Source organism: Anolis carolinensis, chromosome 5, assembly GCF_035594765.1.
Source record: "Anolis carolinensis isolate JA03-04 chromosome 5, rAnoCar3.1.pri, whole genome shotgun sequence".
Lineage (NCBI taxonomy): Eukaryota > Metazoa > Chordata > Lepidosauria > Squamata > Dactyloidae > Anolis > Anolis carolinensis.
In genome coordinates this window covers 83,672,153-83,699,557 of record NC_085845.1, presented here as the reverse complement: position 1 = coordinate 83,699,557, position 27,405 = coordinate 83,672,153, and the positions used below count along the sequence as shown (strand labels likewise).

General features: G+C 41.6%; 1 protein-coding gene across 4 annotated transcripts in view; it reads left to right on the top strand.

The window, feature by feature from the left end:
• prkar2b (protein kinase cAMP-dependent type II regulatory subunit beta) overlaps positions 1-27,405 on the top strand; it is a 97,937-nt gene that overhangs the window by 31,304 nt on the left and 39,228 nt on the right. For all 4 annotated transcript variants that reach the window (XM_062981708.1, XM_003221540.4, XM_062981710.1 and 1 more), the window contains exon 3: positions 26,808-26,860. In XM_062981708.1, coding sequence (XP_062837778.1) covers positions 26,808-26,860 — 53 coding nt within the window. The remainder of the gene's footprint in view (positions 1-26,807; positions 26,861-27,405) is intronic.

The following is a 27,405-nucleotide window of genomic DNA, read 5'->3' as shown; positions in this document are numbered from 1 at the left end:
AGGAACCCTGGCAAAAGAAGTTGTTATATCTGCAATTCATAATACAGTATGTATACTTTTTTCAGTCATGACCTCCTATGGAACCATAGGTTTCTAGGGAACCTTGGGTGAGGAATGCTGCTCTAGAATATGTAGACAGATATAAATAAAATTATGTTCTGTAGATAGTTCCACAGTGATCAAGAAAATTCATATATTTTCTCAACCTAAATGTTGTAGTATTTTCTCAAATATCAGGGCCAATTGTGAAGTTGTGTGCCTTCAAATCATTTCCAATATATGGGAACTCTAAAGTAAACCCATCCCAAGATTTGTTCAGAGGGGATTTGCCTTTGTCTTCCTCTGAGCTTCAGAGTATGACTTGCCCAAGGTCATCCAGTGCGTTTCCGTGGCTTAGTGGATTCAAAACCTGGTCTTAAAAGTCCAACTCTCAAACCACTACACCACACCAGCTCTTCCATTATGAAGACTCACCAGGAAAAAAGTCTAGAACAGTGATTCTCAGCCTGTGGGTCCCGAGGTGTATTGGCCTACAACTCACAGAAACCCCAGCCGGTTTGAATTTCTGGGAGTTGAAGGCCAAAACATGTGGGGACCCAGAGGTTGAGAACCAGTGAACTAGAATGACAATGCTTGCTTTATTACTACCATGTTCCAAAATACAGGATAAAAGCAAAGGCATTTAAATTGTTTACATTGTAATAATGCAATTCTAAAAGAATAGATTTTAATTCATTAAATCGTGTTTTGATTTAGAAATTTGCTGATATGTTTACAATGAAATACTGAAGAATTGCATTCTGAGAAAAAGAGCTGGGCTTCACAACACCTTGTAACTGAATTCACACTTTGTGACATTTATTTATTAATCTTTATTATATTTTAGATCTCATTTTAAGAGTAGGATGTTCATCTTTCCAAAGCAAGACAATATTCTATTAAATTGGATCTCATTAAATGGCAACATGGAGTCCTATTTTGGGAGAAAGACAGAATATCAGTCAATCAGTCAATCAAATCATGCAACCAACTAATCAATCAATCAATCATATAAGCCATTGAAAAAACAAGAGCAGAAACTTCAACCATAAATAATACTTTAAAAAAACTGTTTCTCTCCCAGAAAGTACTTACTAAATGTGAGTGTTTTAACATTGCCTCAAAATAGATCTTTTCAAAAGGCTGTTTGGCAAAGCATTTTTCTTTTATTCAGTCAGTTTCTGGGCTTGTTTTTCTAACTTTCAGAGACTGGGTTTTGACTCAAACCAAACTGATGTTATGAGATTAGGTTTTCTAATAGGATGGGCACAGCTATGTTCTAAATTCATGCATAATACAAAAAAAAAGTCATACATCTCCCAAAATCAAAACAGTTGAGATCAATATACAAAAACTATAAGGATGTTAAAAACCCAGCAACCATCCTATATGTGGCTCTGTTATCCTGAATTCTGTCTCTAAAATCAAGCAGTGTATGATATATTTCTGATATTTTTCAATTACATGGATTTATCTGTGTTAGATACATATTTAAGAAAGATTTGTTTTTTTTCTTGGCAGAGCCTCCAATTAAATAGCCACAGGTTAATTGTAGAAGCACCTGCTGACAATAATGTGGGCTGTTAATTATTGAGCAGATATTCCAAGTAACATGCTGTGACTGTTAACATTTTTTTTCATTCTGTATAGTCATAATTGGTCACAACAGCTGTGATGGCACAATTCCTTACAAATCAATCCCCCTTAATGTCTTTATCTCTCTCTTAGGATGCTTTGGTTTTAGTGGTGCTTTTGCTAGCCCTGGCCCCCAAAAGAAATTTTAAATTTAGGGAAATTTAAAAAGGGACAGAGTGAGAAGTTGCTTTGGGTTGAAGTGACATCACATTGTGGCTTCTTGTGAAAGTGAAGATTTTTTCACAGCTGATTCAAGTCTTTCCCATGTGAAAATGATCAAGAAAAGCAGTGGTGGAAGGGGGAAAATAGTTTACTTGTTCAAGTTTGATCAAGGCCTATAGTAGGCATTGGGTGTGGGTAGGCATTATGATGTACTCCTGGGAAAATAGAAAGAAAATTCATCTAGAAACCATCTTTTCATTAGATATTTGTTGTTGTGCCTTCATGTTGTTTCCAAGTTATGGCAATCTTAAGGCAATCTTTGTTGTAATCAAACCCATCACAGGGTTTTCTTACCAAGGTTATTCAAATTGAGGTTACCATTTCCTTCTTCTGAGGCTAAGAGGATGTGACTTGCCTAAGGCCACCCAGTTGGTTTCCATGGCTGGGCAGAGATGTAAGTCCTGGTCTCCCAGAGTACTAGTTCAAGAACAATCAAATAGTCAGTGAGAGCCCCTTTAATGAGTTGAAGTGGATGTGAATGTACTCAGTGATGCCCACATAGTGCACAGTACAAGTTCATCTTAATCCCACCCCCAAGCTTGCTTTACGTGGCCTTGTCCTGCATTAAATCATGGGGTGAAGCTTCGGAGCTTACCTACATTTTGTAGCAGTATAAATAGTTGCACCAGTTCCTATTTGGAACTGGCTATGGCTGTTCACATAGTCATTCTACTTTTCCTGGGTTTGGGCAGCCCAGGAACAAGGATTGGCACTTACCTTCTCTCTCTTATCCTCGGCTTAGTATTATTTATTTACCATAGTTATATCCCGCCTTTCTCTACCCTGAGGGGGACTCAAGGCGGCTTACAAAGGGCACTTAAACAGTCCCTTGGGCATAAAACACAGACATGAAATAGAATTATAAAATTTAAAACAGGCATAATTAAAATACATTCCAATATGAGACATGTCATCCAAAGGCAAGGTCTAAAGCCGTTCCAAAACCCATTGCACGATTTCCAGGTAAAAATTTTTTTGCACTGCGCTATTTATCAAAGGCCTGCTCCCAAAACCAAGTTTTTACTCTCTTCCTAAAGATTAGGAGGGAGGGGTTGATCTAGTAGCAGTCCCCGAGCATGAAATTGCCAGTGGTTGTTGCTTATTGCATCCACTGGCCAGAGCAATGTCCTATCTCATATTGTTCTGGGGCCTCCGCCAGTGCCAGCAGATGCAGTGAGTAACAACCATTGGCAGTTTCACACCCAGTGATTGCTGCTAAGCTGAGGACAAGAGTGGGATGATAAGAGTGATTTTGCTGAACCAGGTTCAGTGCCGCTGGGCTATGTAGACTTCATCCAGATCCTGGGCTGGTTCAGTGCCTTGCAATGTGGACAGCTGCCGAGCCAGCTCCCCACTGGATCAGTCATGATGTATGTGACCTGAGAGTCAGCCCAAAATCAGATCCATTGGGTCCTTTATAGCAGGGTAGTGGGACAAGGGAGAAAAAGAGTCATTTTTATTCTTCTCCTATTCTTTCCTAACCCCAGAGAGCACTACAAGATTACTTATGCTAGTTGGACTGGAGTCCTGACTGGAAGTGCTTCAGTATTTGATGGTAACATACAAGAACAGTTTGTTACACGCCTACCACTCCTTTTGTTTAAGGCAATATTTTGTTCAAAGAATCACCTGCTGCTTTCTGCACAGCCTCTAATGGAGTCTCAGTTCCCTTATTCTTTGAAAAATATCATTTCCAGAATATAAAGATCAAAATTGCTACTAGAATTCAATAAACTGTGTATTTCAAATTGAATGTGAAGTATGTATTCCTAGCATGTACTGCCTTTTGCATACTCCATTGAAGGAGGCTGTGTGTTGGTAGAGTCTTCTACAACAGATAGGATTTTGCTGAGGGGACAGACTAAATATGTCAGAAAGCTACCAGGAAACAGTAAAATTTGGGGAGACTATAGTATAGTATTTTCAATTTCAATGTATGGTTGTAAAAGCTGGACAGTGAAGAAAGATGTCAGAAGGACAATCAACTCACTTGAAATGTGGTGCTGGAGAAGAGTTCTACGGATACCATGGGCTGCTACAAAGACAAATGAACTCTCCCTAGAAGACAAACTAAGGCTTTCATACTTTGGATATATCAAGAAACAGCATGATTAATGAGAAATTGTGATAATACTTGGTTTAGTGAGCAGCTGTAGAAAAAGAGGATGGCATAGGTGAATGGAATTGATAAAGGATACCCTAGCCTTGAGTCTGCAATATCTTTAAAGGACTGTTTAGACAGGGTGCCTAAGAGTTCACTCATTCATAGGATCTCCATAGGTGAAAGCAGATTTGATGGTAGATAACAATAAGAGATATATATTCCTTTAAATAAGTATGAGAGATTGCCAAACTATGGTAAGTTTCTTCTACAGATATTCTGTTGCACATATGTGTATACATCTGAATATATATACATATACACACATCCCTCTGTGTTAAAGACCAGGGAAAATAAATTAAGAAAGAATTAATATTGTTCCAGTTTGGGGATTCTGCTTAGGAAGGAAGATAATAATAATAATAATAATAATAATAATAATAATAATAATAATAAAACTTTATTTATACCCTGCCACCATCTCCCCAACGGGGACTCGGGGCGGCTTACATGGGGCCATGCTCAGGACAATACAATATAACAAAATATAAAAACAACATATCATAATACAATTAAACAATGCAATAGATAATAATGTACAGTACAACACAAAGTCAAGAAAGCAATATAACAAGGGCGGGCCGCATGAACACTAAGTTAAAACTCGGGGTGAGAAAGGGATAAGAATAAAAACCTCGGGGAACAGGGACATCAAATAGTGAAACAGTCTAGAGGATAAATGTTGGGGGGAGTAACAAAGGAACAGTTACTCTCCGAAAGCACACCGGAAGAGCCATGTTTTTAAATCTTTCCTAAAGGCTAAAAGGGTGGGGGCTTGCCTGATTTCAATGGGCAGTGAGTTCCACAAACGGGGGGCCACAGCAGAAAAGGCCCTCTCCCTTGTTCCCACAAGGCGGGCCTGAGATATAGGCAGTGGCGACAAGAGGGCCTCCCCTGATGATCGGAGAGATCGGGCAGGTTTATGGTAGGAGATACGGTCACGAAGGTAGGTGGGTCCCAAACCGCTTAGGGCTTTATAAATGATGGTCTGCACCTTGAATTGGGACCGGAAAATGAACGGCAGCCAGTGGAGCTCCTTAAACAAGGGAGTAGATCTCTCCCTGTAACTCGCCCCCATTATTAATCTGGCAGCCGAGCGTTGGACCAATTGTAACTTCCGGGCCGTCTTCACGGGAAGCCTCACGTAGAGCACATTACAGTAGTCCAGTCTAGAGGTAACTAAGGCATGGACCACCGTGGTCAAGTCAGACTTCACGAGGTATGGTCGCAGTTGGCGCACAAGTTTGAGTTGTGCGAAAGCCCTCCCGGCCACCGCCGACACCTGATCCTCAAGCGTCAACGCTGAATCCAGGAGGACCCCCAAACTGCGGACCTGTGATTTCAGGGGGAGTGCAACCCCGTCCAGCACAGGTTGCCACCCAATACCCCGATCCGACGAGCGACTGACCAGGAGGGCCTCTGTCTTGTCAGGATTGATCCTCAGCTTGTTCCTCCTCATCCAGTCCGCCACAGCGGCCAGGCACTGGTTCAGCACTCGAGGGGCTTCCTTGGAGTTAGATGGAAACGAGTAGTGGATTTGTGTGTCATCTGCGTAGAGATGGCAACACCCTCCAAAACTCTGGATGACCTCTCCCAATGGTTTCATGTAGATGTTGAAAAGCATGGGGGATAAAATAGACCCTTGCGGGACCCCACAGGTCAATGGCCAGGGGTCTGAGCAGGTGTCCCCCAGCTTCACCATCTGGGAACGGCCCTCCAGGAAGGACCGGAGCCACTGCAAAACCGTGCCACCGAGCCCCATCCCGGAGAGCCTCCCCAGAAGGATACCATGGTCGATGGTATCGAAAGCCGCTGAGATGTCCAAGAGAACCAGCAGGGTCACACTCCCCCTGTCCAGTTCCCTCCGGAGGTCATCCACCAAGGCGACCAAAGCCGTCTCAGTGCTGTGCCCAGGCCTGAAGCCAGACTGCGAGCGGTCCAGAAAATCAGTGTCATCGAGGAACTCCTGGAGCTGCGTGGCAACCACCTGCTCCAGAACCTTGCCCAAAAACGGGAGGTTGGAAATTGGTCTGTAGTTGTTACATACAGATGGGTCTAACGAGGTCTTTTTTAGTAGCGGTTTTACTACCGCCTGCTTGAAGCAGGATGGAACTGACCCCTGACCCAAGGAGGCATTTATTATAGCCACAAACCAATCCAACAACCCCTCTTTGGCCAGCTTAACCAGCCAAGAGGAACAAGGATCCAGAGCGCAAGTGGTCGCCCTCACAGACCCAAGAATCCCCCCACGTCATCAGGAAGAACAAGCCGGAAAGAATCCCACAAAATCGGACAGACAGGTACCTCGGTTACCTCCGCTGGAACTACAATTAAACTGGAGTCCAACTCATGACGTATCTGAGCAACTTTGCCTGCAAAGTGGTGCGCGAAATCGCTGCACCGAGTTGCCAAGTCATCAGGAAGCCCCTGGGTCTCAGGAGGCCGCAGGAGCTCCCCAACAACTCGGAACAACTCCAATGGCCTGTTGGCCGCAGACGCTATGCGGGCAGTCGTGAAAGCTTTCCTGGCTGCTCGCAAAGCCACAGAGTAAGCCTTAATAGTGGCTTTAGCCCGTGCTTGGTCGGACACATCCTGAGATTTCCTCCAGATGCACTCTAGTCCCCTCCTTGTACGCTTCATCACAGCCAGCTCCTCAGTGAACCAAGGAGTCGACGCGACTCTACGCAGTGAGAGGGGACGTTCGGGAGCGATCGTGTCCAGTGCCCTTGTCAGCTCACTATTATAGTGATCAGCCAGGACATCGACAGGATCGCCAGTTTCCAGAACAGGAAGATCCCCAAGAGACCTCAGAAGTCCATCCGGATCCATCAGCCTCCTGGGGCGGACCATCTTAGTGGGTCCACCATGTTACGGGTTTGTAGAAAAACAAACTGCGTGCAGTCCTGTCCAGACTTATCCAGTCCTTTGTTGTATCCACAATGAGCAAAAGAAAAACAAGCCACGAAAATGGAAGAGAAAATCAAAATTTACTCTTAAGTAGCAGAGTCAAAAATCATAATAAAACTTCCAGCAACAAAAACTCACATAAAGTCTCTTGCATTAAATTCATGCATCTTCATAGTAGGCTCTCAACAAGCATTCAGTAAGTCCCCAAGTAAGTCCCAAGTAAGTCCCCAAAAGACATTGCAAACATTTCCCAGATATACCCCATTCAGGGAGTGGCTCAAGCCTGTTAGCCCTGATTGTTCCAATTACTCAACCATGAGTTGTAATTAACCAGGTGTTTTTCTCTTAACACACACTTACACAAGTAGTGATCCCACAGAAACTTAGTCACATACATGCATATACAGTAATACACCACCCCTGCGGAGGTTAGAAGACACGGCGAAACTTAAACAGATCTGATGATGGTCAGACCATGACAATGGAAGAATATTTTGCTCTTCCACTCTGACTGTCCCACCGTCCACAATAAAAACAAGGTCCAGCGTGTGTCCCGCCTGATGTGTGGGCCCAGATATAACTTGAGTCAGCCCCATGGTTGTCATGGCAACCATGAAATCCTGAGCTGCACCTGACAATGTGGTCTCGGCATGGATGTTAAAGTTCCCCAAAACTATAAGTTGTTGGGAGACCAGGGCCGAATTAGAGACCACTTCTGCTAGCTCAGACAGAGAGACTGCTGGGTCGCGGGGTGGACGGTACACCAGCAGAATCCCCAAGCTGTCTCAGGCTCCCACCTTCAGGAAGACACACTCAAACCTCGAGGATTGTGGAACGGCGCATCTGATCAGGGCGATGGACTGCCGAAAGATCACCGCAACTCCTCCTCCCTGCCCCCCAACCCTGGCCTGTTGATGCACCCCGAAACCCAGTGGACACCACTGAGTGAGATTCACACCACCCAGCTCATCCAACCAAGTCTCGGTGATGCATGCCAGATCCGCCCCCTCATCCAGGATCAAATCCTGGATGACAGCTGTTTTACCGTTGATGGATCTGGTGTTCAAAAGCAGGACCTTAAGGCTGGGGGGTCTGTCCTGAAGACTACCACACCTATTCCTCTCCAGGTTCGCAAAAACTCTGTTGCGCTTCTCCCTGGGTCTAAGGTGACCGTTCTTCCTCCTCCCCCACATCACCTCGATAGAGCCACACCCATAAAAACCCTCTTCCCCCTGGTGGGTTGGCTGAATGGGAATGCCGTTTGAAGGGGCTAGTCAGCTGTCCTGAGTTAGAAAGCCTCCAAATGTGCTTGTTTGTTTAAGAGAGGAGCCTATCTCCACTGATGGGAGGGAGAAGGAGTCATCTGACTTGGCATCATCTAACATGGGAAGGGGACTAAACAAGAATGATGTCTGAGGGTGGGACTGGGAGGTAGAACAGACATGGCTTAAAATTGGGGAATCTTGTATTTCAAAATTCAGCCCGATGTCCAAAGGGCGAATCAATGGGTCCACTAGCACCTTCCTAAGAGTGATGCCCCACTGTTGTAATTTGGGCCCATGCAAAAACAATTCCTCCATTAACAAGATGACCCAATGATCCACATTTCTGGAAGTCCCCCCTCACAAGTGAATGACAATTATAGTACTGTGGTGCTTGGGAGGAAAATATTCAGAATGGTCACATTTTGAATCTTTATGAAGATAGAAATGCAATAGATACTTAATATCCATTTAGTGCTGTTTTTATTGCATTGTCTTGATGTTGGTGCATTTCACATGAATTGCAGTTGGTTTGATAAACTGTTCATGTGCATTGTTGTCAACAAGAGTAATTGTGACATCCAATTTGCATGTTCATCTGGCAAAATTAATTTCAGTAGTGAAAGCTAAAGTTCACATGTGTTTGTTATCTTTCTCACATTTCACATTGGACAGGAAGGATGAAATGCCTTGCATTTCTCTATAAAAATAATTACAGTAGAGTCTCACTAATCCAAGCTAAACGGGCCGGCAGAAGCTTGGATAAGCGAATATCTTGGATTATAAGGGCTGATCAAGGAAAAGCCTATTAAACATCAAATTAGGTTATAATTTTACAAACTAAGCACCAAAACTTCAGGTTTTGAATCTGTTCCATCAATTATTTTAGGAGTCTTTGGCACACATACTCCATATTTCCTGGGATTTTGTGATTGAATGCACTGGTTTTGATCAAACCTGCTATTTAGACTGCAGTTGACATCTTGAACATTTTCTCCTAATTTCAGCTGCTGTGTGCAAACCTTGGCTTTTCCTGTTTTTATTTCACTTCGGTGTGAAATAAATGTTAAAGTTACCCAACACACTTTTGTTTTATTCAAATCATAAATGAAATAATCAACATAAACCCAGGCAATCTCCTCCTCCTTAACTTTAATTGTCCTATCTTCTGGATCTGCCCTTGTAGGTCTTATGCAAGACTTTAATTGTTTAATCCCTCCCCTAGTCATTGTCAGGGGGATGATGGGTTGCAGAGTGGATTCCAAAAATCATCATCCTCGTCTCACCTCCTTCTCCAGACTGTATTCCCATGCTGAGAAACAGCACTGGTCAAAACAAACACCCCAGCAGACAAAGTCCAACTGTTGATTAACTTTATTTACATGTCTATTTACAGTTTGCATTTCTCGGCTTCAGAGCATAGCATTCATAGTTCCATCTTCAGCGAATGCTCAAGCTGTACACCACAGATAAGATAAGACGCATTCCTCAGTTGGAGGAAGTTCCAACCCTCAAAGGCAGGAAATCAAGCCAGATAGGTCATAGCAATCACAACAGGCTGTCAGTCAAAACTAGCCTGCTGTTAACTATTTCATTACTGAAAAATATACACTCTTGCTCATCAGCAGTAAACACTTGATTTACATTTCATACAAATACAACCATACTCCAACAGTCATCACTGCCCTTGAACAACTGCTATTATTATTTTATTGTATGACACAGCAAACAAGATAGATATGCTGGATTTCGTTTCACAAAATCACAAGTCGAACACTTCCCAAGTGTCTAGGACTGTGTGATGTATTTTTGGATGATGCGTGCAGATCCCAGTAGGGTGGCCTTTTGCAGTTGACAGATCGTAATTTTGACAGTGTCTATTGTTTCCAAATGCCGGCACCCACACTGCAGTTAGTAGAATTAATCGCTTTCGCTGATCTTGTGAGCTCTGACCTTCAGCTTGTCTTTGACCGCGATTCTGCTTCGCCCTTCTGGCAGATTTAAGAGATGCAACCAGTGCAACACCAAGGTGCCAGACTCTGACAGCCACTTGAAGGGGCTCCTGTGCCTTGGAAAGGGCCACGTCGTATGCTCTCACCAGTCACTCTCACTTGTCCCCCCAATGCCTGGGAAGGGATACCTGGTGGAGCTTCAGAAGAAGAAAATGGCTTCCAAGAAGAAGTGAGAAGAGTCTCCTCTTCTGACCTCCTCCGCATCTTTTGAGGACAAGCAGAGGCCTCCTTTATTGTCACCTCGTCTCATGCATCCGGAGCATCCTCCTCAGTTCCCATTTGCCGCTTCCCTCCGGAGCCCGCAGTGATTCCATATGAGATGTCAGAAGGCATCAATGCCTGCCCCCTTTCAAACACTAGCAGCTGCCTGCCTCCAACAACTGACTGACTCATGAAACACCCTCAGCCGAACTGGGTGCTCATCAAGATGGCCCACCCACTGCACCCCAGCCAACAAAGAATGCAAACTGTTTGACTCCTTTGGAAGGAAGCTTTACTTGACTGCCTCCCTCATGGTCCATATTGGCAATTGTGGAGCCTGTATGGAATTTAATAGATGGATGGATCTCTGGGGCAAAGCAGCTCCACTTTTCACCAAACTCAGATGAAGCCTGTTTAGCACTTTCCATTCTCTGCCAGGAGGCCACCTCACTAGCACACCACCAAACTCAAAATAGCCAAACTCAATAGCTGACACTGCCCATAGCAATCCGCTGACATGCCTGGCTCAGGATATCAGGCCTCTCCACCGCCTCCCAGTCATCTAGACTCTTTCATTGAATGAATCTAGTTTCCTTAATTTAGAGACTGATGAAAAGTTTAAGTCTAATCAGGAATTCCTTACTATGACCAAAAACTATTGTTTTCCTCAACACTCCTTTTGCTCCTGCTGGTATTCACTTTTAGAGGCAGTCCAGCCTGTCCTTCTCCCAGATGTCATGCCAATCCCCCTCGACCACTCCAGGATCAGGGACCCAACTACTTCCCCCAACCCAGGGCTAACATCCATGCAATGGAGTGCCTCACCAGCCCTGCCACTGAGTCTGACGCCATTGAGAGAAACTCAGACATCTCCTCTTTATTGGTTCCACCGACACCGTCTCATCAACACAACTTCCCATCTTCAACCTGCCCCACTCCTCCTTAAAGACCGTCTTGCTGAAATCACCCCATTCTGGATGTCCATAACATTTGATGTATGGGTGCTTGCATTTGTCTCCAGATGCTACACCATAGATTTTGAGGCACTTCCTCCCACCAGCAAAGAGTCATCAGCTTTCTTACAGGAGGTACAAACCCTCCTCTCCAAATGAGCCATTGAGACAATAACAAAATCGGTCTACCCTGTAACTTCTTCTCCCGGTCCTTCATCTCCCAGTATTGTCGACTTGTGCTAACCTCATTATTTTCATAGAGTTTTCTTAGGTATTTTTGTCAGTTCCTTCCTCTGAAATATACTTGGTCTTCCATCCAAGTACTAGCAAGGATTGACCCAGCTTAGCTTCCAAGATCAGTCAGAATGTGTTGCCTTTGGGGTTTTTAGGGCCTTAATACATTACGTTGCTCACATAGCCATGATTTACTTTAGTTTCTCTCTTTAGTGCAACAACACCAAATGCAGGAGGAATGTTCTGACTACAGCTGGAAATAATACAAACAGTATGCCAACCTGTGAACCCCTATGTCCCTTGAGGCTGAGGCAGTAGAAACTGTGGGACATGCTTTAGTACTACTCTTTTTATTGAGACCTTCGGTAACTTTATCAACCCAATTTTACAAAAAATACCAGGGAGACCTGAAAGTGATTATCTTTTGACTGACCAGTCTCACGAAACTACAGCCAAAGTTATTTTTGTGCAGCAGCAATAACTTGGATGCTATCATGGACTTAAAAAGTTCTATTCTTTTATTTCAGCTTTTATCACTGTTATTCAAATATACAAATTTTAATACTGTTTTTAACTCTCATAACTCTACGTTGTAACTCTGTTTTTAAAATTGTATTTTAATGCCTAAACTTATGTTTACCTTTTAGTGTTCGTTTTAATGCTGGTCATTGACCAAAATAAATAAATATATACCAACCCTGGGTAATATGTCTACTTGAGATTTTCGATGGCTGCTTACAAATCCCACCTCTTGCCTTCACTATTTTATGACCATTTTACTGCTGAAGTATTTCGATCTTTGATACTGATTTATAACCTGGCTCCTTAATTTGGGCTATTCCAGTTCATACTTGTCATCTCTTCTCCTTTACATCATTTCTGACCTTCCCATAACTTACTAACAACCCTGTTTCTAGGAGCCCAGGGATATGATATGCTTGCTTGTTATAAATACTATTTTCTTCAAGCAAAAAGACATAAACTATTTTCTGCCTTCTGAAAAGAAGGGGTCTGCCTCAGGTATAAACTCCTGCCAGGATTTCAGCATATGGTTCATTTTCAAACTACTTCCATTCAAATAAGCCTCATTACTGTGTATCAGTTTGTAAAATCCAAAAGGCATTTGGAATTGGGAGAACATCCATTGGAATTCAATGGTAGCATCAAAATGTGTTATTAGCTGTACTTCAGCATAAAAGCCGTTCAAATGGGATTGTTACATAGAAAGGAGGAAAATGCAAAGTGGAGAATGTTTAGAGTACATTGATTTATGCATTTATACATTCACATTTATCTTTTGTTTTATGCTTTGAAAAATGTGTCAGAAACATTCAGAAGTAACAATATAAAAACAAATTAAATTTTGCCTAGCCAAACCAGCATAATATTTCATGTTACTTGCCACTAAGTCAGATTTTTTTCAAAATCTTAAATCTGTGTAGGAAATTCCTTCATGTTGCAAATTTAAGAAAGTGATACCAAAAAAATGGATTAGTTGTTCCCTATAAATACTAGAACTTTCTATTTAATCTTTCTGTCAATTCAGAAGTCTAGTTTTGGACCATTCGTCCATATTCCAAGTCTGTCCACTATGCTGCTTTCTCATTTCTTGCAACAAAAAAAGAGTAATGACTTATTCTGAAAGAAAGTTTTGTCCTTTTGAAATAATATTGATATTTGCCAAATTGCACAGGTGTATATTATGTAGTGAGCAATTTCTCTTATCACTCGGTCCCATCACTTAACCATCTTCATAGTGCATAGTATTGCACATCTTAGGAGTGCGGCCAATTCTCTCAACTCCAGGAGCAACCAGAGTTGTTAATAAGTCAATAAGGAATAGGTGTGGTACTTTCTGTATATTTCTAGATATTCAAGTTTGAAATATATCAACTTTTCATTTAGGTCTGTACTCCTTAATTCCTATGTTAACCAATCGGTTAGTGACAAAAAAGCTTCAAAGTATTTTCTTAGTTTATGTATTGCAAAGTCTCCTATAGAGCATGCATGCGCACGCGCACACACACACACACACATATCTTTGATCTTTTTCATTTTATAATACACTTTTAAGCTAAATATTTCCAGAGGGTAAGATTTTTTAATCTTGTTGTGAGTTGGTTTGAAGAAGGAATAACTATTTTGGCACTAGGATTTTCGCTAATGATTCTGTCTGCCCCAGTAGGCATAATTTGAAATGTTCTCATGTCTTCCTTTTGCTTCAGACAACCTGTAATTGGTTTATATTTTATATGTAAGGTATGACTGATGCTCTTTGGTATTTCTTCCAATGATTTTGAACTAGAATATACCGAGGAGAACCCATAGATGACTTGAAGAACATTTTGCTGGCTAAAAGGTATATTGACAGTTAAAATATACAAAAGCTAGATTCATAACCTAGAATTATGCTTCAGTAACTGCTCCGTGTTTAGATATGCCATAATTGTAAAACTCGAGAGAGCTGCTCCAGGTGATGGAGGCCTGTGGCATTGGCAGGTGGTGCACTTCAGGATGATATGACTTGCCTTCTCTTGGCCCGCAGTGGTTTCTACTCTTGGTTTGGGAGCAGTGGTGAGGGGGGCTGGCCATGTCATCCTGATGTACCCTGCTTGTCCATGACACAGATGTTTGTTACTTGGAGCAGCTTGTTTGAGTTTAAGGTTTGTTCCATGGGTCAGTTCTTTAGGTCATCATCATTACATATATGTTACCAATGCAATGTAGAAACGTACCAGTTTCTACATTGCATTGGTAATCTGGCAAACCCCATCCCTCCTGGGATTTAGAAGAAAACTAAAAACTTGGCTCTGCGCCCAGGCATTCAGCGAATAAGCTCATTGGCTGATGTAATCGGGTCGCAAATCTGTAATTGTAGTAGTATTGAATGACTGAGGATGATGCAATATCGCTGCCTTGCAGCGTTTTAATTTTTGTATACTTTTTATCATGTTTTAATTGTTTTGTTTTATAGTATATTTGTTGCTGGCCCTCGTGGCAGAATGTAAGCCGCTCTGAGTCCCCTCGGGGAGAAGGGCGGGGTATAAATGCATGTAATAAATAAATAAAAAAAAAATCTTACTAACTGAGTAAATTCTAGATGATACCAGGAATGGCTATTGAGATGAAATCTAAAGAAGCTTGTTGCTTTTCATGCATGCTTTCATAGAAGTCTCATTTAAGTCTACTCACTAATTGATATAAAGGATTTGAGGTTAGTCAGCTAAATGATTGCATGAGGCTTGGGCACAGTCAGGGAGCGCTTTAAGCTGGGTAAGGCAAAGACAGCTTATTTGAGAAGTCTCTCATCTGACATTCTAATGGGGCAAGTGCCTGTTTGCAGTCTTCATGTACTTCTTTTTGAAGCTGTGTCAGGAGGGATTAAATACTCTTCTTGACATGGCTTTTAGCCTTATCTCTCTCCTTGGGATTTGTTAGGTGACATAGTGTAGCTGTCAGGTTTGCCATTGTTTGCTATGCAATCTTCTTTTGCCCTCTTGAAAGCTCTCAGATCACTTACTGGGCAAAAATGAGATCCTCATTTCCTTCCCTAACTGCAGAATTTACATTAGATTTTTTTACCATCTAGAAAAACCACGTTGCTACTGTAACTATCTTGCAAACTCTTAAGCCTGGCTACTATTTCACATTGATCTACTATAATGAAAATAAAAACGGGGGAATATAGTATCCCTGTTATCTATTAGAGTTACATATTATAGATAAACTTTGCACAATGAATGGGATTTCATGTTTACTGTTTCTGAGAAGTCAAGCTACTTTTTCATTGTAGAAACATTATGCAGTTGATATTTAACTGTTAAATAACTGAGGAGGTATTGCCTCTTTAGTTTTGCAGGGAAATATGGTTTCATCCTGCAAGAAACACATTTTATATTTCTCATATTGTGCATTCAGCAGTGATATGTTTCAGAGTCAACTTTTGGACTTTGGAGATGAAGTGCGTCTCTTGTATATCGTTCAGTTTCCACCCCTTCCCCCTTCATGTTACTAGAAGGGTTTGTGTATGTGTTTTTAAAACTGATAAGATTACAAGTGAAGACTTTTTGTATATCTTACCACTGCGGCAAGAATTGTGTACGCCAGGTCATGGAGTATGAGTACTATCCCAGAGAAAGAAGAATGGATAGGAAAAGTAGTAGACATCATGAACATAGACAAATTGACAGTAATAATTTCAAGATCACAAGGGAAGATTATAAAAGAGACGGACTTGACTCCCTTTATCGAATGGCTAAAAATTAACAAAGTTAAATGGACAATTTAGAAACAGGAGAGGACTGAGCAATTAAAATGGACAATGCAAATAGATCACTACTGCTATATGCCACAGAAGATTAGGTTATTAACAAATAAATAGAAGAAGAAAGAAATAATATTTCCACCACGAAGAAGATTGGAAGGACATACCATTCCTTTTATCTTTTTTCTTTTTTCTTTTTATATATATATTTCTTTTCTTCTTTTTTCTTTTTTGTATTTTTTAAAATATTGTTTTTTTTCTTTTTTCTCCTTACTTTTCTATGTCTCCTACTTTTCTATCTTCTTAGGTTGTTCCCCCACTTTTATGTAAAAGAAACCTATCCTTTCTTTAATAAAAAGTATTTTAAAAAAGATTACAAGTGAAGACAGACAACATATGGAATTTTATAGCAATCTGGTAATTTTCACACTTTGCTTTCCTTTTAATATTTAAATGTTGGTTTATAACATCTGGGACGTGTACATTTAAAGTTATGGACAGGCCTTAGGGAAGCTGTATGTCACAATGAGCAAATGAAGAGAAAACCGACTGCGGAAAGAATTGGACATCTTTATTTGATGTAGCCAAATCCATTTTGAGTTGAAGTATATGAGGTAGTGATGAAACCAGTTTTCAGTTACAGTCTTTACACAAAGAATTTCACCACAGAAAGAACAGAATGTGGGTGCAGCCCACCCCCCTCAAAATAATCCCCCTGAAATGTTCTTTTCGCCTCCTAATTTCTAGCATTTATTGTTAACTGCCATCAAGTCAAATTCTGCTTATGATGACCGTATGAGGGAGAAATGACTAAGTCATCCTATCAACAGTCTCGATTTTCTCTGGGACACATTGATCTTTATTTCTAACAGTCCAGGGTATCTGTAGAACTCTTCCCCAAAAGCACATTTCAAATAAGTTGAATTCCTTCCTATCAACTTCCTTCACTGTCCAGCTTTCAGAGCTATAAAAGAAATCAGAAAGACAACGGCATGGACAAGTCTGACTTTAGTTTTCAATAATATTATCTTAGCACTTGGGCTCATCTTCATAGCTGCCCTACCAAGTCCTAGTTTACCTCTGCTGTCTAGACTGCAGTCTCCATTCCAATTAATGACTAAGCCAAAGTATGGAAAATCTTGAACAATTAAAACGCATTCATCTTCTACTTTAAGTTATATGAATCTGTGATTTTTTTAAATTAATGTTTCACCTACAAACCTGCCTTTGTTTTTTCTTCTGCAATCTTTCCAAGTCTTTGCTATTTTCTGCTAGGAGGATGGTAGTTGTCTACATACCATAAATCGTTGCTGTTCCTCCAATTCACATGCCTCCATCCTCTGAGTCTAATTTTGCTTTATATATTATGGGATGATAAAATGCATCCTTCCCTGATCCCCTTGCCAATTGAAAACCATTCAATTTCTCCATATTCTGTTCTGATGGTATCTTTTTGATCTGAGTAAAGACTATGCATCAGGATACTGAGATGTAATGGTACACTTAAGAAAATTAATAGTTTTTTTATAATCTAGACAATCAAAGGCTTTGCTATAATTCATAAAGCAGAGTGATTCTTTTTTGAAATTCTTTGATATTCTTCATTATTCAGTATTTGCCTGGGCATGGGCGACATGTCTTCGCTGGAGGATGATGACCGAAAAACCACGAGCACACATGTAATTCTTTCGGGTAAAGACTGGCCACAACATTTTATTGGTTACAGAAACGAGGGTTGGCTGCCCAGCATGGGTCCTGGATCACCGATCGGTCAACCCAGTGCTGCCCGATCACAAACAAGCCTGGCGCATCTGACACCATATCCGGTAATCGGTATCCGAGCGCCACCTAGTGGCCGCAATGATACTCCCTCCTCCTGCCAATGCAGGGGGGGGGTAATCATACCGGATCCGGGGCCCATGCCACACGCCAACTAACAGTTGTGACAAAAAACAGAATGCGAAACAAAACATTTGTAACACAACCTCAAATTGAATGCAGGGTGGGCGGGATGGCAAGCAGAAACAGCCGAATGGCTGCTAAGACGCCTCCCAGGGGCAGAGCCAGCGCTGGGCCCGCCCTCTGGGAAAGGGCCTAGCCAATGAGGGCCAAGGCCGCCCCGCCCGTCATTGGCCAGCGGGGGCTGGCGGCGGGAAAGCTTCCTGCCGCCCCCAGGAGGCTTCTGGGAAGAAGAAGCCCCTGGATCACCGCCATGATGGGGGCGTGGGGCGCCCTGCCCTGCAACAGGCACAGCCCAGTGAGTCGGGCCGTGCATTATATTTGCAATTGATCCTTACCATCTTTTCCTTTCTTGAACATCTGACATTTCTCGCTCCATTTATCATTGTGGTAGATCTTTTTACCCAAGCTGGCCCCCAAACACCAATTCTTAGGAATCCTACCATTAACCTTTCTCCAAAGGTGACATCTTTAAATGTGCACTTGTGGCTGTGTTGATGTATGGATTGCTGGACAGTTGCATTTAGGGTTGTGATTCTATTTCTGTCTCTTTTAACTTTCATTTCTTGTCTATTCTTAACATTGCTATTTTGTTCCGTGGATTGTACGGGAAAATGTACACATTTTCATGCTTAGGGAAGGAAAACCATTAAAATCATCAGTCTAGTACATTATGAAAAACTTTTTTTCTTCATCTGTATTGAATAGTGTATAAATGATGACATTCTTATTGCCGCAATTGCTTTTCCCATATTTGTTGTCTAACGAATCTTCTGATTATGTAAGTGATCTCATGCATTATTTATTGGGCACTGAAACTAATTTTTCTTTCTACCAGGAACATGATTTACAATGAGAATAACATCACCTTGGCTGTGACCTGAAAAGCTGTTTATTTCCATCTTCAATATCTTCTGAAATGTTTATATTTCCATTTGTTCTTGAAATGGAGGGTGTGTTTTGTACTGACCATGGTAGTTCTTTGTAATTTACACCTAATACAAGAACTTGACTGCTAAATTATCAAATATTTTTTAATAACTAGGTACCAGATTAAAGGAATTTAACGTAGTTTCTAAAAGTGTAATAATATGTGTGGGTCACAGAACTTGATTTCTAGATATTTCAGTTTAAGGTGAAAATATGTGTATAATAGATCTTTCAAAATGCTGTATCCTAATTCTAATAAACATTTTTTTCATAAAATTTGATCAAAATTATAGATTTTATAATGTAGTTTTATTTATTTTTACCCCATGTAATTATCTTTAATAGTTTTTGATATAGTATTAAAAACACCTGAAAGTAGTCGTGTCATTGCTGTCAAGAGTCAGACGCCAGTTAACAAACAAAACAGAGTTTATTCAAAAGATAAGCCAGAAATAACATAAACACAGAAAGTATCCTTGAAACACTTCACTTATCAGTATTTCAAGAGTAGTTTGGACAAAAATAACTCAAAAACAAGCCACACTATTTTCCCATGCTGGCATTCAATAAAAACTAAAAGACGCTTCAATTCAGCTTTGGAGAATAAATTGAGTTGACTGCTAGAAAATATGCAAAATAAACGAAGGCTTGAAACCTTCCAGAAGCTGCAGAGTATAACTGAAAGTGCAAAAGCCTCTTTTGGCTCCAAACAGTTTCTGAAAACAGACAGCCGGCTCTGCGGATTTAAACGGACAGTTCCCAAAAGAAAAACAGCAAACTGGCTTGAAAACAAACAAACTAGAATAGCAGTAAACTGCTTCCACGGTGCAGATAAAGCCGAGAGCTTCAAAGGGATGATGAATAGCCTTCTTCAGGAGAATCCAAGGTCAGGTCAGAAGGCAGCAGCAAATTCCGAAAGGCAAACCAGTAGTCAGAAGCCGGGAGTAGTCGTCAGTCAGATGGCGTAGACAGAAGCCAGGTCAAATTCAATCCAAAGTCCGAAGACGGTGCAGTCATCCAAACCAGGTCCACGATAAGACACAGCAAGAGCCAAGCCAGATGGTATCAGCAGCTAGAAATAGTAATCAGAATGCAGTCCAGGGAAACCCACACAGTTCCATCCCTCTGCTGCAGAGCAGTCCCAGATAACTTACATCCGAATCGCAGTCCAAGTCCAGTCTTCACGGAAACACAGAGATCCCAATGGTGCCTCAGCAACACCTTGCCACACGCAAAGTGCATTGGCCAAACATTCCCATTTTATTCCCCTTCCTCCTGGGTGACCAAACACTCACACCCAAACACCAGGTGTCCCAAATCTACTCAGAGTCCGAACTCCACACAGCTAGAGCTCGTGGATCTGGAGTACCTAGCAATTCGTCGGCGTCCCAATCATCCTGCCCACACTTAGCCCCATGAACACTTAAAGAACCATCCTCCCTTCTCCAAGCATCCCAATTGGGATCAGCTCCTGCAGAAACCCCAGGTTCAGTAGTATCCATAGGCCCCAAATCCCCAGACATCTCCGGTGGCTGTGCCCATTCAGTGCCCACTTCCCCAGCCACCACCTGTTCTTCAGCATCCATTTCCCCAAACTCCCCATCTGAATCTTCCTCAGAAGATCCCCCATATAGCTCTCTAAGTCGCTTCCTGCGCAACTCCTCCAGTGAACCCTCATCACGAGGGTTTTTTCTTCCTCTTCGAATCCCATCACCATCAACCATAATCCCCGAAGGCGCAGTCACAACAATTGCTCTCTTGCTCTTCCCCCTTTCAGAGCTATCTTTTACATCTGTCTTTTGCTCCTCCCACTGGAGCATAAAAGGAAGTCATGAAAGCAGCTGTGGGTCATTCCAAACAAAGCTGTCTTACTGTGCAATTGTCTGCTAGTTTGAGTTGCTGTTCTGAGACTTAAAGCCCTGTTAGTTACTGTTAGTATTTCCTTTCATTCACCTGATTCCAGAAGATGCCTAAACATCTATCAAAGCAGCTGAATGTTTTTGAGTTCATGGCAAAAAAGGAAAAGCCAAATATTGAGCTGGTACTGATGAAGACCCCAGGGCATGCACATCTGGCCTACAGGTGAAAACTGAGGAAACTGTCGTAACTAAGGTGTTCATCTAATTCAGAGGTTCTCAAACCTCTAAAGCTGTGGAGCCCTTTTTGAAAGAAAATTTCTTATGGAGCCCCAAGAAACTTTTGGACACAGGGGCCACATTGCATTTTGAATTTTGACAGATGGGCCGGCCCAGTGCCATATGGATGGAGAATGTTTGTGTGAAATAATTGAAAAAACTGAATTCCACCTGGAATACTGTGTCCAATTCTGGGCACTGCAGTTGAAGGGAGATGTTGACAAGCTGGAATGTGTCCAGAGGAGGGCAATTAAAATGATCAAGGGTCTGGAGAACAAGCCCTATGAGGAGCAGCTTAAAAAGCTGGGCATGTTTAGCCTGCAGAAGAGAAGGCTGAGAGGAGACATGATAGCCATGTATAAATATGTGAGGGGAAGTCATAGGGAGGAAGGAGCAAGCTTGTTTTCTGCTGCCCCGGAGACTAGGACACGGAACAATGGCTTTAAACTACAGGAAAGGAAATTCCACCTGAACATCAGGAAGAACTTCCTCACTGTGAGGGCTGTTCGGCAGTGGTACTCTCTGCCCTGGACTGTGGTGGAGGCTCCTTCTTTGGAGGCTTTTAAGCAGCAGCTGGATGGCCATCTGTTGGGGGTGCTTTGAATGCGATTTCCTGCTTCTTGGCAGGGGGTTGGACTGGATGGCCCATGAAGTCTCTTCCAACTCTGACTCTGTGATCCTGTGCACACTTAACATATCCTGTTTGTAGTCAGAAAGAAAGAAGGAAAGAAAGAAAGAACAATGCAATTAATTAAAATGAAGAACAAGGCTGAGGCCACTAAGACCATGTACGTAGCATGGATGCCCAGGCCTGAGGCCTCAAGGCTGTGCACTCAGCAGGGATGCCCAGGCTATCCAAGCCATATGGAGGGGGGAGCACTCCTCCCTCCACAGAGCACAGTTTGAGAACCACTGATCTAATTCAAGCCCTAACAAAGAAACCATGGAACAGTAGCAAAGACAAGAAGCATGCAATACAAGCCTTCAGTGGAAACAAAAAAAAAAATAGAGTACCATCAAAACAACTTGTGCTTGGTTGAAATTTTCTTGCTAATTTGCAGTGGAAAACATCTTTATGTAACCTGTCATTATGATAACAGAAATAAGAAACAAGGAAACAGAAATTGTGCCAATTGTGGAAACTATTGTCGTTTGTGGCCGACAAGAACTGGCTTTAAGAGGGAGCAGTGATTCAGGACCTATCATCTGTGAAGAACCTTTGCACAATGATGGTAATTTCAGGGGCTTGTTGAGATCTCATGCCAGATCAGGAGACACTGACCTGAAAAGTCATCTCAAAACTGCAGCTATGAATGCCCAATAAACTAGTCCTCAAATACAGAATAAACTAATAGACATTTGTGGCAACAAGATAGTAAAAGAATGGTTGAAGGATGCAATGCATCACAGTGTTTCTTTGTTTTGGAAGATGAAACTTTGGATGTGAGTACATCAGAACAGTTATTGCTGTTGGTAAGGCACGTTGATGTTGAAGCTGCAGGAATAAGAGAAGACTTTATAGGTTTTGTGAAGATGTGATATGACAGGTGGAGGACCATAAGGAAGGCTGAGCGAAGGTAGATAGACACTTTTGAACTGTGGTGTTGGAGGAAAATTCTGAGAATGCCTGGGACCGCAAGAAGATCCAACCAGTCCATACTCTAGGAAATAAAGCCCAACTGCTCACTGGAGGGAGGAATATTAGAGGCAAAGATTAAGTACTTTGGCCACAAAATGAGAAGACAGGAAAGCTTAGAGAAAAGAATGATGCTGGAGAAAATGGAAGCAAAAAGGAAGAGGGGCCGACCAAGGGTAAGATGGATGGATGGCATCCTTGAAGGGACCGGCTTGTCCTTGAAGGAGCTGGGAGTGGCCACAGCTGACAGGGAACTCTAGCGTGGAATGGTCCATGAGGTCACAAAGAGTCAGAAGCGACTGAACAAATAAACAACATTAGGCCTATTTTTAATAGTGACTCTCATGCAACCAGAAACTACATTTCACTGGCATCTGCTAATCCACATGGGTGCCAGTTAACTGAGAGTCTAGTGTACTTAGAAATATGCATTAGTATGCAAATTGTTCAGATTGAATCAACCTGTTGAAATCCCTTCAGTTAATAGAGTAATTTCTTTAATTGTGTGAGTTTAAAGTACCACTGCCATTCTGACTTGCTGTGTAGATATTTTGTCATGGAATCTTTTTCCAGAAATGTAAGATGAAAGGGGAAGAGAAGAGAAGATACATGTGAAGATAGGCTCTGTGTCTTCCTCTTTCAAAATGAAAAAACAATTTTGACCATTGTGTAAGATATTTTTGTCCTTCTTTTCCATCATGGGTTTGAGATGGTGACAAAATATATGTCTACTTTCTGTGTTTATGATGACTGTTTGGAACAGGAAAGAGATAATGTTGACTGTTATATATTAATCTCAGGAAACTTTTTAAAAGTACATTTTGTAAGACACTGGATAGTGTCTTGTAGTCAGGCGCTTCCATAGAGATAGGAAACAGCTGCAAAAATGACACTGAAACATTAAGAATGTGCTTTTTTATATACTAACACCTGCACTACACTTCGGAGGGGGATGTTGTGTGAATAGGAGAGCCTGAAAAAAGATACCTAGTTTTTGGGAGAGATAGTATTACCAGCCCTTATGAGATATTGGCTTGGAGCTCTTGGCCCAAGACTTACAAAACACAATAACCGTATTTTACAAGATTTTAAGTTGTTACAACCCTGTAGCGCACATATGACTTCCACTATTTTGTGGAACAATTATGTGAATTAGACAAATACCAATGGTCTTATCTTAGTGAACTATATATCTAAATGTTTGATAAAGTGAATGGCATATACAGTAGAGTCTCACTTATCCAACACTCGCTTATCCAACGTTCTGGATTATCCAACGCATTTTTGTAGTCAATGTTTTCAATACATCATGATATTTTGGTGCGAAATTCGTAAATACAGTAATTACTACATAGCATTACTGCATATTGAACTACTTTTTCTGTCAAATTTGTTGTCTAACATGATGTTTTGGTGTTTAATTTGTAAAATCATAATCTAATTTGCTGTTTAATAGGCTTTTCCTTAATCTCTCCTTATTATCCAACATATTCGCTTATCCAACGTTCTGCCGGCCCGTTTACATTGGATAAGTGAGACTCTACTGTATATCTCTTTTTCAGGTATAATTAGACAACTCTTGTTAATGAGAAGATATTGCTGCCTTTGGAAACAGGAATCTTTCTTGAAAACTACTATGTCTTATTATTTAAATGTATAAACATCAGTTTTTCAGCCTACTTCAGAGTAGGCTGAGGGATGGGACCAACACTCCCCTTGAAGTCACAGGGCTGCAGTTTGAGGGTCCTTCTAGACTCAGTGCTGACACTTGAAGCTCAGGTGTTGGTGGTTGCTGGGAGGGCCTTCGCACGGTTCAAGCTTGTGTGCCAACTGCGACCATACTTCAAGAAGTCTGACTTGGCCACAGTGGTCCATGCCTTAGTTACCTCCAGATTGGATTACTGCAGTACACCCTACATGGGGCTGCCTTTGAAAATGACTCAGAAACTCCAATTAGTGCAACGACCGGCAGCCAGGTTGTTAACGGGAGCTAATTATAGGGAGCGATCAACCCCCTGTTTAAACAGCTCCACTGGCTGCTGATAAGTTCCCAATCCCAATTCAAGGTGCAGGTTATTACCTACAATGCCCTAAATGGTTTGGCACCTGCCTATCTTTGCGACCACATATTCCCCTACGAACCCATGCAGGCGCTTAAATCTGCTGGGGAGGCCCTTTTCTCGCTCCCACCTCCGCCTCAAGCGCAGTTGGTGGTGACGAGGGAGAGGGCCTTCTCAGTGGTGGCCTCTGGCTCTGGAATTCTCTCCCCAGGGAGATTAGACTGGTACCCACGCTGTCCACTTTTCGTAAAGAACTAAAATCATGGATGTTCTGCTGTGCCTTCGATTAAACAGCAAACCAGGTAATTGGTCCCCAACTATAACTTACTATCAGCTCCTGCACTTTATCATTGTCCCCTGCCCTATAGGTTTAGTATTCTAAATGACACTGCCCTTCTAGCCCTAATTTATTATTGGCTAATATCAAGCCCTGTCTTGAAACTCTATTGCACAAGCTCCTACCTTCCGAGTTTCAGTATTTATTACTATTCAGGCTATTGGTTGTTTGAGGATGTTGTTTTTATGTTGTTATGGTGTTGCTTTAAATTTTATTGAGTTGTGTTTTAATCTATGCCTGATTGGGCTTGTCCCCATGTAAGCCACTTCAAGACCCTTTGGGAAGCTGGAGGCGAGATAAAAAAAAATAAAGTTGTTGTTGCTGTTGCTGTTGTTGTTGTTATTATTATTGAGGTCATTAGTGGAAAAGTGAAATATAAATGTAACTAACAGATATAAATAAATGTGGAATGTTCCTCTTCACAATATAAACAGTCACCACACATACGTTTTTGCAAACAATCCTCACTATGCGTCTCTGAAATAATAAAGTCTTCTACAGTGATCATCCATTGGCAGTGGTGAGAAGCTCATATAATGATGATAGCTATCATGTGTTGATTTCCAGGAGTGTTGGGTTGTTTAAAGCTGTACTGGTCTTGAAGAGAGAGGTTGCAAAGGTGTGTGTGTTTTGTTTCAGCTAAGAGACATTAATAAATATTTTCTACCTCAAATGAACAAAAGCAGTTTGAACTTCTCTTCTGACTAAAAAGCATCGAACTGACCAACCAACCAACCAACCAACCAACATACTTAGTCAAAGGCTCACCTGGTGTATTTGCTTTATCAGAATCTTAGCAACTAAATGTAGATGTTGTACCAGAAACTGAGCAGAGTGCCTTAGCATTGGGGCATAGCTCTACCCCCATGCCCCAGACAGCCCCTCTACAGCCAGGCAGAGCATTGGGGAAATCCCCTCTGAATGCTTTAGCAAGCTGGCCATTATCACCCTCCCAGACCTCCATGTAAGTCTCCTGGAGAACTTTATGTCCCAACAATGTGAGGGTCAGAGCCAGTAATAGTAACAGGACTTGAGCCACTATGGCTAGTGTGTTATATTTTAATTGAGAATTATTGCATTAGAGAACATTAAAGAATCTAGTGTGAGTTTCCAAAACAGCTTACAAGGACCTGATCTGTACAAATCTGGTTCTCCTGCTGAACTTGGTGCTTCTTTTGGTTTTGCATCTTAACACAGTCACTCAGATGTATCATTTGTTAAGGACAAGCATCCCATCCTGCATACCATTTCAAGGTGTGCAATTCTGGCACCCTTCTTTTGGATTGTGTCATTCATTTAATTTGAGTCATTCCACACATAAAAGAGGCTGCCATTGAACCCTCTCCTGCTGCAGCTTGGCTGCCTATGCTCATATATAAACTAATTCATAGGCATATGGTAATGAATTGTCAGAGAGGGCAGTTGTCATAGTGGCTTTTCAACTGGTGAGGGGAAAAGAAAGATGGGGGAGGGGGCTGGAAAGATTAAAGAAACCTTTGTATGGTTCTGCCTTCCAGTTAGTTAGCAGAAACAATTGGCTTGGTGAACTATCTTGGGCAGCTAGCCTTTCATTGAGTTTGTATATGCACAAACCAAAGATGTTAAATCTGTCTAGAAGACATTGTGTAACAATGGATTCAATGAACTGAATATCTTTGGTCCAATGAAAAGATTTGTGTTGAACATTTTCCCCATTTCTGCAGATTTTGAAAGTTTTTTTTATTTCAAATATGTGTAAGCTGCTTTTTTATTCCAGGTACTGCATAGTAGCGTCAAAGTACACAGCAAAACAAATATTGATCTAAGAGCAGTCTTGAAAGCACATTGTTGTTAAGAATCACACCTTTTTGTTACTTTTAGTGTGTGCTGAAGCTTATAATCCTGATGAAGAAGAGGATGATGCTGATTCAAAGGTATGTATTCTTGATGGAGGAAATAGGCTTTAAAAATATTGGAAGACAAATTCAGTTATTATTAATATTATCATCATCATCATTATTATTATTATCATTATTATTTATACTCTGCTTTATCTCCGGTGGCTCAGTGTGTTAAAGTGCTGAGCTGCTGAACTTGCAGACTGAAAGGTCCCAGGTTCAAATCCAGGGAGCGGAGCTAGCACCCGCTGTTAGCTCCAGCTTCTTCCAACCTAGCAGTTCGAAAACATGCAAATGTGAGTAGATCAATAGATCCAGCGGGAAGGTAACGGCGTTCCATGCAGTCATGCCGGCCACATGACCTTGGAGGTGTCTACGGACAACGCCGGCTCTTCAGCTTAGAAATGGAGATGAGCACCAACCCCCAGAGTCGGACACGACTGGACTTAACGTCAGGGGAAACCTTTACCTTTACCTTATCTCCCCCAAAGGGGATTCAAAGCGGCTTAACATAAAAGCATCAGCATAACAATTTAAATTATACAAATATGTGAACATTAAAACAAGATTAAATATAAACA